The 12,248-nt window shown below is 38.0% G+C and overlaps 1 protein-coding gene across 1 annotated transcript in view; it reads left to right on the top strand.

The window, feature by feature from the left end:
• LOC119518087 (ankyrin repeat domain-containing protein 26-like) overlaps nt 1-12,248 on the top strand; it is a 130,048-nt gene that overhangs the window by 55,356 nt on the left and 62,444 nt on the right. The window contains exon 20 of the mRNA XM_037815161.1: nt 356-516. Within this exon, the coding sequence (XP_037671089.1) occupies nt 356-516 (161 nt within the window). The remainder of the gene's footprint in view (nt 1-355; nt 517-12,248) is intronic.

The following is a 12,248-nucleotide window of genomic DNA, read 5'->3' as shown; positions in this document are numbered from 1 at the left end:
CAGGTGATAAAGGCAGAAAAGGACAAATTTTGTGAATTGGTCTTTTTATTTTTCTGTCTCTGTTAGTCAAATGGGGATAAAAATGTTGGTGATGGGTAGATGTAAATAACAGCACAGAATTAAGAAAAGCCTTTTTGAAATTTTGGGAAATTCTGTCTCTTTCACTTACACAGAAATGAAGAAGAGTTTCCAAAACTTCAATGACGTGTAATGAATAAAGTAGGCAACAAAATTTTATTGATTAACATCATGACAATGAAACTTGAGCCAAATGATAAGATTAATGAAAACAAAATAGTTCTTTTTATTGAATGAAGTAATGACAATTATCTTAAGTGTCAAATTTTTGTTAAAGGTTGGAGAAGAAACGAAGAAGCACAAAAGAAGTGAAATGGAAGTGTCAGAAAACTTGTATGCTGCTGCTGCTGAGGATGATGAGGATGGATTCATTCAACAAAGAAAGAGTGAAAAAACTGATAGACAGCAATTTCCTATTAAGGATAATGATTCTAATAGGTAAACCTAAATTTTTAACAGTTAGTATTATTGATTTGCTGTAATACTAATTCTAATTTGGGCTAATAATCAAGATTAATAAATTTTGTAGTTTTACAAGGGATATTCAACTTTGGAATGAGAAAAATGCAGATTAACACAGAAAAGAGATACCATTTTTTTGCAATCGTATGGAGAAATGTTATATTAAAAAATAACCAAGGTTGAAAAATGTGAGGAAAAAGACATTCTCATACCCTGTTGGTAGATAAAATTGGTAAATTCTTTTTGAAGGGTAATTTAATAGTATGTATCAAAAATCTCATCCCTTTAATCCAGAAGCTTTGCTTCTGGGACTAGATCCTACAGAAAAACATGCATTTGTACAAACACACAAACATACACACACGTTAAGTCTATTATATGTTTTGGAGTAGTAAATATGTGTTGTATATGTTAAGGATCTATAATATCCGTTTATGTACCTTGGGGATATTTATATAAATATGTTATATATACACATACATTTAGGTGAAGGATAATTATTGTATCATATCAAAAAGCTGGATGTAGTGTAACTACCCATCAATAAGGAAATAAATTGTCATATCAATAAAATAATGAACTGCCCTTGAACCTTTTAGTCTTTTAAAAATGAGGTAGATCTACATTGTATTAATTTTTTTTCCACAATTAAAATATATTTAAGCATTTAGTTTTGTGACATGTCTTGAGCAAACATTTGTTAGAATATTTGTAATATCTTCTCAGTTTCAAAAGGAAGCAGCACGCTACACTGGTCCTACCTTGAAACAACAAAATTGCTAGATTTTTGGTTTTTGTTTCCCATGGATTGGCACTGTAAGGTTGAACCCTCAAATTAATCTGAATATTGCTGAGGGATCGCACATGGCAACTCATTCCATCTTCCATACAACATTCAGTATATTGGGGAAAAATCCTAGTAGAGTCAATATTTTAATATGACTAATGATTTTGTGTATTTGACTTGTATAAAACATCCTATAATTAGATTATTTTCATCCAGCAGGAAATACTGCCCTTGAACCTTTTAGTCTTTCTGTGGTCTTATAAATATAAGCAAAATGATAACCAGGTTATATTATCATTATATATCTAGGACATTTTCAAGGGTGCCTTTTAGCACTATAGTTTTATGAATTTATCATTTAGTGCTCTGGTCTGGCATTTATTTTTAGCCATTTAGTGCCACATGTACTCAAGTAAGAAGAAAACTTAAAAGTGTTATAAGGCTGGCCCTGCTCTGCTGGTGTAGTGGGGAGGACACAGGTCTTGGAGTCAGATCTAACAGGAATTTCAGATTCCCAGTTGTTCAGTGATCTCGGGCAAATGACCTAACTTCTCCAAGCTTCCGTTTTCCCATCAGTAATATGGGGATAAGAAGAATACTTTCTTTGAGTATTTGAGGAGTCAAAGACAAGCATAGCGTCCTGAGCACATTAAGTGTGCGGTAGGGAGGCGGGACAAGATGGAGGACTGGTGAGCTGTATGTTTTAGTTACTCCTCCAGGAAAGTAGGTAGAAAGCCAGGAACTGCGTGGTCTGGACACCACAGAACAATCTGACTTTGGGCATACTTCATACAACACTCATGAAAACACTGAACTGCTGAGATCAGCGAAATCTGTAAGTTTTTGCGGCCAGGGGACCCGCGCCCCTCCCTGCCAAGCTCAGTCCCATGGGAGGAGGGACTGTCAGCTCCGGGAAGGAGAAGGGAGAACTGCAGTGGCAGCCCTTATCGGAAACTCATTCTACTGATCCAAACTCCAACCATAGATAAACTGAGACCAGACACCAGAGAACCTGAAAGCAGCCAGCCCAGCAGAGAGGAGACAGGCATAGGAAAAAAACAACACGAAAAACTCCAAAATAAAAGCTGAGGATTTTTAGAGTTCTGGTGAACATAGAAGGGGGAAGGGCAGAGCTCAGGCCCTGAGGCGCATATGCAAATCCTGAAGAAAAGCTGATCTCTCTGCCCTGTGGACCTTTCTTTAATGGCCCTGGTTGCTTTGTCTCTTAGCATTTCAATAACCCATTAGATCTCTGAGGAGGGCCCTTTTTTTTTTTTTTTTAATCCTTTTTTCTTTTTCTAAAACAATTACTCTGAGAAGCCCAATACAGAAAGCTTCAAAGACTTGCAATTTGGGCAGGTCAAGTCAAGAGCAGAACTAAGAGAGCTCTGAGACAAAAGGAAGTAATCCAGTGGCTGAGAAAATTCACTAAACACCACAACTTCCCAAGAAAAGGGGGGTGTCCGCTCACAGCCATCATCCTGATGGACAGGAAACACTCCTGCCCATCGCCAGCCCCATAGCCCAGAGCTGCCCCAGACAACCCAGTGTGACGGAAGTGCTTCAAATAACAGGCACACACCACAAAATTGGGCGTGGACATTAGCCTTCCCTGCAACCTCAGCTGATTGTCCCAGAGTTGGGAAGGTGGAGCAGTGTGAATTAACAAAGCCCCATTCAGCCATCATTTCAGCAGACTGGAAGCATCCCTACACAGCCCAGCAGCCCAGAACCGCCCTGGGGGGACGGCACTCACTTGTGACATAGCACAGTCATCCCTCAACAGAGGACCCGGGGTGCACAGCCTGGAAGAGGGGCCCACTTGCAAGTCTCAGGAGCCATACGCCAATACCAAGGACTTGTGGGTCAGTGGCAGAGACAAACTGTGGCAGGACTGAATTGAAGGATTAGACTATTGCAGCAGCTTTAAAACTCTAGGATCACCAGGGAGATTTGATTGTTAGGGCCACCCCCCCTCCCTGACTGCCCAGAAACACGCCCCATACACAGGGCAGGCAACACCAACTACACACGCAAGCTTGGTACACCAATTGGGCCCCACAAGACTCACTCCCCCACTCACCAAAAAGGCTAAGCAGGGGAGATCTGGCTTGTGGAGAACAGGTGGCTCGTGGACACCACCTGCTGGTTAGTTAGAGAAAGTGTACTCCACGAAGCTGTAGATCTGATAAATTAGAGATAAGCACTTCAGTTGGTCTACAAATCCTAAAAGAACCCTATCAAGTTCAGCAAATGCCACGAGGCCAAAAACAACAGAAAATTATAAAGCATATGAAAAAACCAGACGATATGGATAACCCAAGCCCAAGCACCCAAATCAAAAGATCAGAAGAGAGACAGCACCCAGAGCAGCTACTCAAAGAACTAAAGATGACCAATGAGACCACAGTAAGGGATACAAAGGATATCAAGAAGACCCTAGAAGAGCATAAAGAAGACATTGCAAGAATAAATAAAAAAATGGATGATCTTATGGAAATTAAAGAAACTGTTGACCAAATTAAAAAGATTCTGGACACTCATAGTACAAGACTAGACGAAGTTGAACAACAAATCAGTGACCTGGAAGATGACAGAATGGAAAATGAAAGCATAAAAGAAAGAATGGGGAAAAAAATTGAAAAAATCGAAATGGACCTCAGGGATATGGTAGATAATATAAAACGTCCAAATATAAGACTCATTGGTGTCCCAGAACGGGAAGAAAAGGGTAAAGGTCTAGGAAGAGTATTCAAAGAAATTGTTGGGGAAAACTTCCCAAATCTTCTAAACAACATAAATACACAAATCATAAATGCTCAGCGAACTCCAAATAGAATAAATCCAAATAAACCCACTCCGGGACATATACTGATCACACTGTCAAACACAGAAGACAAGGAGCAAGTTCTGAAAACAGCAAGAGAAAAGCAATTCACCACATACAAAGGAAACAGCATAAGACTAAGTAGTGACTACTCAGCAACCACCATGGAGGCGAGAAGGCAGTGGCACGATATATTTAAAATTCTGAGTGAGAAAAATTTCCAGCCAAGAATACTTTATCCAGCAAAGCTCTCCTTCAAATTTGAGGGAGAGCTTAAATTTTTCACAGACAAACAAATGCTGAGAGAATTTGCTAACAAGAGACCTGCCCTACTGGAGATACTAAAGGGAGCCCTGCAGACAGAGAAACAAAGAAAGGACAGAGAGACTTGGAGAAAGGTTCAGTACTAAAGAGATTCGGTATGGGTACAATAACGGATATTAATAGAGAGGGGGAAAAATATGACAAACATAAACCAAAGGATAAGATGGCTGATTCACGAAATGCCTTCACGGTTATAACGTTGAATGTAAATGGATTAAACTCCCCAATTAAAAGATATAGATTCGCAGAATGGATCAAAAAAAATGAACCATCAATATGTTGCATACAAGAGACTCATCTAACACACAGGGACACAAAGAAACTGAAAGTGAAAGGATGGAAAAAAATATTTCATTCAAGCTACAGCCAAAAGAAAGCAGGTGTAGCAATATTAATCTCAGATAAAGTAGACTTCAAATGCAGGGATGTTTTGAGAGACAAAGAAGGCCACTACATACTAATAAAAGGGGCAATTCAGCAAGAAGAAATAACAATCGTAAATGTCTATGCACCCAATCAAGGTGCCACAAAATACATGAGAGAAACACTGGCAGAACTAAAGGAAGCAATTGATGTTTCCACAATAATTGTGGGAGACTTCAACACATCACTCTCTCCTATAGATAGATCAACCAGACAGAAGACCAATAAGGAAATTGAAAACCTAAACAATCTGATAAATGAATTAGATTTAACAGACATATACAGGACATTACATCCCAAATCACCAGGATACACATACTTTTCTAGTGCTCACGGAACTTTCTCCAGAATAGATCATATGCTGGGACATAAAACAAGCCTCAATAAATTTAAAAAGATTGAAATTATTCAAAGCACATTCTCTGACCACAATGGAATACAATTAGAAGTCAATAACCATCAGAGACTTAGAAAATTCACAAATACCTGGAGGTTAAACAACACACTCCTAAACAATCAGTGGGTTAAAGAAGAAATAGCAAGAGAAATTGCTAAATATATAGAGACGAATGAAAATGAGAACACAACATACCAAAACCTATGGGATGCAGCAAAAGCAGTGCTGAGGGGGAAATTTATAGCACTAAACGCATATATTAAAAAGGAAGAAAGAGCCAAAATCAAAGAACTAATGGATCAACTGAAGAAGCTAGAAAATGAACAGCAAACCAATCCTAAACCAAGTACAAGAAAAGAAATAACAAGGATTAAAGCAGAAATAAATGACATAGAGAACAAAAAAACAATAGAGAGGATAAATATCACCAAAAGTTGTTTCTTTGAGAAGATCAACAAGATTGACAAGCCCCTAGCTACACTGACAAAATCCAAAGAGAGAAGACCCATATAAACAAAATAGTGAATGAAAAAGGTGACATAACTGCAGATCCTGAAGAAATTAAAAAAATTATAAGAGGATATTATGAACAACTGTATGGCAACAAACTGGATAATGTAGAAGAAATGGACAATTTCCTGGAAACATATGAACAACCTAGACTGACCAGAGAAGAAATAGAAGACCTCAACCAACCCATCACAAGCAAAGAGATCCAATCAGTCATCAAAAATCTTCCCACAAATAAATGCCCAGGGCCAGATGGCTTCACAGGGAATTCTACCAAACTTTTCAGAAAGAACTGACACCAATCTTACTCAAACTCTTTCAAAACATTGAAGAAAATGGAACACTACCTAACTCATTTTATGAAGCTAACATCAATCTAATACCAAAACCAGGCAAAGATGCTACAAAAAAGGAAAACTACCGGCCAATCTCCCTAATGAATATAGATGCAAAAATCCTCAACAAAATACTTGCAAATCGAATCCAAAGACACATTAAAAAAATCATACACCATGACCAAGTGGGGTTCATTCCAGGCATGCAAGGATGGTTCAACATAAGAAAATCAATCAATGTATTACAACACATTAACAATTTGAAAGGGAAAAATCAAATGATCATCTCAGTAGATGCTGAAAAAGCATTTGACAAAATCCAACATCCGTTTTTGATAAAAACACTTCAAAAGGTAGGAATTGAAGGAAACTTCCTCAACATGATAAAGAGCATATATGAAAAACCCACAGCCAGCATAGTACTCAATGGTGAGAGACTGAAAGCCTTCCCTCTAAGATCAGGAACAAGACAAGGATGCCCGCTGTCACCACTGTTATTCAACATTGTGCTGGAAGTGCTAGCCAGGGCAATACGGCAAGACAAAGAAATAAAAGGCATCCAAATTGGAAACGAAGAAGTAAAACTGTCATTGTTTGCAGATGATATGATCTTATATCTAGAAAACCCTGAGAAATCGACAATACAGCTACTAGAGCTAATAAACAACTTTAGCAAAGTAGCGGGATACAAGATTAATGCACATAAGTCAGTAATGTTTCTGTATTCTAGAAATGAACAAACTGAAGAGACACTCAAGAAAAAGATACCATTTTCAATAGCAACTAAAAAAAGCAAGTACCTAGGAATAAACTTAACCAAAGATGTAAAAGACCTATACAAAGAAAACTACATAACTCTACTAAAAGAAATAGAAGGGGACCTTAAAAGATGGAAAAATATTCCATGTTCATGGATAGGAAGGCTAAATGTCATTAAGATGTCAATTCTACCCAAACTCATCTACAGATTCAATGCAATCCCAATCAAAATTCCAACAACCTACTTTGCAGACTTGGAAAAGCTAGTTATCAAATTTATTTGGAAAGGGAAGATGCCTCGAATTGCTAAAGACACTCTGAAAAAGAAAAACGAAGTGGGAGGACTTACACTCCCTGACTTTGAAGCTTATTATAAAGCCACAGTTGCCAAAACAGCATGGTACTGGCACAAAGATAGACATATAGATCAATGGAATCGAATTGAGAATTCAGAGATAGACCCTCAGATCTATGGCTGACTGATCTTTGATAAGGCCCCCAAAGTCACTGAACTGAGTCATAATGGTCTTTTCAACAAATGGGGCTGGGAGCGTTGGATATCCATATCCAAAAGAATGAAAGAGGACCCCTACCTCACACCCTACACAAAAATTAACTCAAAATGGACCAAAGATCTCAATATAAAAGAAAGTACCATAAAACTCCTGGAAGATAATGTAGGAAAACACCTTCAAGACCTTGTATTAGGCGGCCACTTCCTAGACTTTACACCCAAAGCACAAGCAACAAAAGAGAAAATAGATAAATGGGAACTCCTCAAGCTTAGAAGTTTCTGCACCTCAAAGGAATTTCTCTAAAAGGTAAAGAGGCAGCCAACTCAATGGGAAAATTTTTTGGAAACCATGTATCTGACAAAAGACTGATATCTTGCATATATAAAGAAATCCTACAACTCAATGACAGTAGTACAGACAGCCCAATTGTAAAATGGGCAAAAGATATGAAAATACAGTTCTCTGAAGAGGAAATACAAATGGCCAAGAAACACATGAAAAAATATTCAGCTTCACTAGCTATTAGAGAGATGCAAATTAAGACCACAATGAGATACCATCTAACACCGGTTAGAATGGCTGCCGTTAAAGAAACAGGAAACTACAAATGCTGGAGGGGATGTGGAGAAATTGGAACTCTTATTCATTGTTGGTGGGACTGTATAATGGTTCGGCCACTCTGGAAGTCAGTCTGGCAGTTCCTTAGAAAACTAGATATAGAGTTACCATTCGATCCAGCGATTGCACTTCTCGGTATATACCCGGAAGATCGGAAAGCAGTGACACGAACAGATATCTGCACGCCAGTGTTCATAGCAGCATTATTCACAATTGCCAAAAGATGGAAACAACCCAAATGTCCTTCAGCAGATGAGTGGATAAATAAAATGTGGTACATACACACGATGGAATACTACGCGGCAGTAAGAAGGAACGATCTCGTGAAACATATGACAACATGGATGAACCTTGAAGAGATAATGCTGAGCGAAATAAGCCAGGCACAAAAAGAGAAATATTATATGCTACCACTAATGTAAAGTTTGAAAAATGTAAAACAAATGGTTTATAATGTAGAATGTAGGGGTACTAGCAGTAGAGAGCAATTAAGGAAGGGGGAACAATAATCCAAGAAGAACAGATAAGCTATTTAACATTCTGGGGATGCCCAGGAATGACTATGGTCTGTTAATTTCTGATGGATATAGTAGGAACAAGTTCACAGAAATGTTGCTATATTATGTAACTTTCTTGGGGTAAAGTAGGAACATGTTGGAAGTTAAGCAGTTATCTTAGGTTAGTTGTCTTTTTCTTACTCCCTTGTTATGGTCTCTTTGAAATGTTCTTTTATTGTATGTTTGTTTTCTTTTTAACTTTTTTTTCATACAGTTGATTTAAAAAAGAAGGGAAAGTTAAAAAAAAAAAAAAGAAAAACAAGGAAAAAAAAAGATGTAGTGCCCCCTTGAGGAGCCTGTGGAGAATGCAGGGGTATTGACCTACCCCAGCTCGATGGTTGCTAACATGACCACAGACATAGGGGACTGGTGGTTTGATGGGTTGAGCCCTCTACCATAAGTTTTACCCTTGGGAAGACGGTTGCTGCAAAGGAGAGGCTAGGCCTCCCTATGGTTGTGCCTAAGAGCCTCCTCCCGAATGCCTCTTTGTTGCTCAGATGTGGCCCTCTCTCTCTGGCTAAGCCAACTTGAAAGGTGAAATCACTGCCCTCCCCCCTACGTGGGATCAGACACCCAGGGGAGTGAATCTCCCTGGCAACGTGGAATATGACTCCCGGGGAGGAATGTAGACCCGGCATCGTGGGATGGAGAACATCTTCTTGACCAAAAGGGGGATGTGAAAGGAAATGAAATAAGCTTCAGTGGCAGAGAGATTCCAAAACGAGCCGAGAGGTCACTCTGGTGGGCACTCTTACGCACACTTTAGACAACCCTTTTTAGGTTCTAAAGAATTGGGGTAGCTGGTGGTGGATACCTGAAACTATCAAACTACAACCCAGAACCCATGAATCTCGAAGACAATTGTATAAAAATGGAGCTTATGAGGGGTGACAGTGGGATTGGGAAAGCCATAAGGACCACACTCCACTTTGTCTAGTTTATGGATGGATGAGTAGAAAAATAGGGGAAGGAAACAAACAGACAAAGGTACCCAGTGTTCTTTTTTACTTCAATTGCTCTTTTTCACTTTAATTATTATTCTTGTTATTTTTGTGTGTGTGCTAATGAAGGTTTCAGGGATTGATTTAGGTGATGAATGTACAACTATGTAATGGTACTGTAAACAATCGAAAGTACGATTTGTTTTGTATGACTGTGTGGTATGTGAACATATCTCAATAAAATGAAGATAAAAAAACAAACTAAAAAAAAAAGTGTTATAAAAGTACTATGTAAACATTATGTAAGGATTTAAAACTACAGGTAAACGAAAAGAAGAAAATTAGATCATCTACCTTTGAAAGATGATCTTTGAAAGAATTGTCTGTACTTGCTGGCTCAATAATTTCCCTTCCATTCAGTTTTTTTTTTAACTAGAGAAGTTGTCAGTCTACAAAACAATCATGCATAAAATATAGGATTTCCATACACCACACCATTTTAACACCCTGCGTTGGTGTGGTACAATTGATGAAAGCACATTTTTATAATTGCATTATTAACTATGGTCAGTGGTTTAACTTTCGGCTCATTGTTAGTGTTGTGCAGTTCCATGGATTTTTTTTTTTTTATTTTTACTCTATTACCGTATATACAACCTGACATTTCCCCCCTTTAACTACATCTAGACATACATATCAGTGCTGTCAGTTATGTTCACAATGTCACGCTACCATCACCACCTCCATTACCAAAACATTTCCATCATTCCAAATAGAAACCCTATGCATTTTAAATCTTAACTTCCCAATCTCTATCCCTTGCCCCCCTCCCCCCCCGGTAAACTGTATTCTAGATTCTGGCTCTGAGTTTGCTTATTGTAATTGTTTCAAATCAGTGAGACTAAACAATATTTGTCATTTGGTGTCTGGCTAATTTACTCAATAAGTACATGTTTTCGCATGTGTCAGAACTTCATTTCTTTTTATGGCTGAATAATATCCTATTGCATGTATGTGTCATATTTTCTTTATCCATTCATTGGTTGATCCACACTTGGGTTGCTTCCATCTTCTGGCAATTGTGAATAATGTCACTATGAACATTGATGGGCAAATATCTGTTTGAGTCCCTACTTTCGATTATTTTGGATATACACTGAGTAGTGGGATTTCTGGGTCATATGGTCGTTTTATACTTAGGTTTTTGAAGAACTGCCCAAATGTCTTCCACAGCGACTGCAACAATTTACATTGCCACCAGCAATGAATGAGTGTTCCTGTTTCCCCACATCCTCTCCAACCCTTGTTATTTTCTTTTTTCTTTTTTTTTTTTTTTTTTTAATCACAGTCATTCTGTTGGGTGTGAAATGGTATCTCATTGTGGTTTGGATTTGCATTTCCCTAACGGCTAATGATGAGCTTCTTTTCATGTGCTTTTTTGCCATTTACATTTCCTCTGTGGAAAAATGTCTATACAAGTCTTTTGCCTATTTTTTAATTGGGTTGTTTGTGTTTTTGTTGTTAAGTTGAAGGATAGGTTCCTTTATATATTCTGGATATTAAACCTTGATAAGGTTTGTGGTTTCCAAATATTTCTCCCAGTGTGTAGGTTATTGTTTGACTTTCATGATAAAACCCTTTGAGGCATAAACGTTTTTAATTTTGAAGAGGTCCCATTTATGTTTTTCTTTTTTGCTTGTGCTTTGTGTATAAAGTCTAAGAAACCATTGCCTAATACAAGGTCACGAAGAGGCTTCCTACATTTTCTTATAGGGGTTTGATAGTCCTGGTTCTTATACTTAGGTCTTTGATCCATTTTGAGTTGATTTTTGTATAAGGTGTAAGGTAAGGGTCCTCCACCATTCTTTTGCAAATGGAGATCCAGTTTTCACAGCACCATTTGTTGAAGAGAATGTTTTTTCCCAATTGACTGATCTTTGCCTCCTTGTCAAAAGTCAGTTGGCCATAAATATGAGGATTGATTTCTGAACTCTCAGTTCGATTCTGTTGGTCTTTATGTCTGTCCCTGTGCCCGTAAGCTGTTGTGTTTTTTTCTCCCCCACGATATTTATGCTTCTTTTTCAAAATTGTTTTGGCTATTCTAGCTCCTTTGCCTTTCCATATAAACTTTAGAATTAGTTTGACATTGCAGCTTTAAAAATTTCTGCTGAGATTTTGATTGAAATCATGTTGAATATGTAGATTAATTTGGGGTGAATTGACATCTTTACTATGTTGTGTCTTCTAATCAGTAACATGCTGTTTTGATTATTGTGACTGTAATGATTTATTTTTTAAATTTTATTTTGAAATAAATTCAAACTTACAGGAACAGTTGCAAAAACAATACAAGCCCCATACACAGAACTCCAGCATACCCCGACCCCCCTCCCCCGATACCCCGATCCACCAGCTTCAACATCTTGTCACACCACCATTTCTTTCCCTCCCTCGCTCCCTCTCTCCCTCCCAATCTATCATCCATCATCTATTGCTCTGTCCTCTGAATATACGAGAGCAAGCTGCACACATCTTTGAACAAACAATATAATTCACATATACATTTCCCATGAACAAGAGTATTCTTTTATGCAATCCCATTAAGCACAGCTAAGAAGTTCAAGAAATTCAACATTGATACAAAGCTTACATTTTATATTTCCTTTTTTTTTCTTATGTCCCATCTGTGTCCCTATGAGCCTCCTCTCCTCCATC

The sequence above is a fragment of the Choloepus didactylus genome, chromosome 21, assembly GCF_015220235.1.
Source record: "Choloepus didactylus isolate mChoDid1 chromosome 21, mChoDid1.pri, whole genome shotgun sequence".
NCBI classification, from domain to species: domain Eukaryota; kingdom Metazoa; phylum Chordata; class Mammalia; order Pilosa; family Megalonychidae; genus Choloepus; species Choloepus didactylus.
Note: the sequence above shows the minus strand (reverse complement) of the source record. Positions and strands in the feature narration are given on the sequence as shown.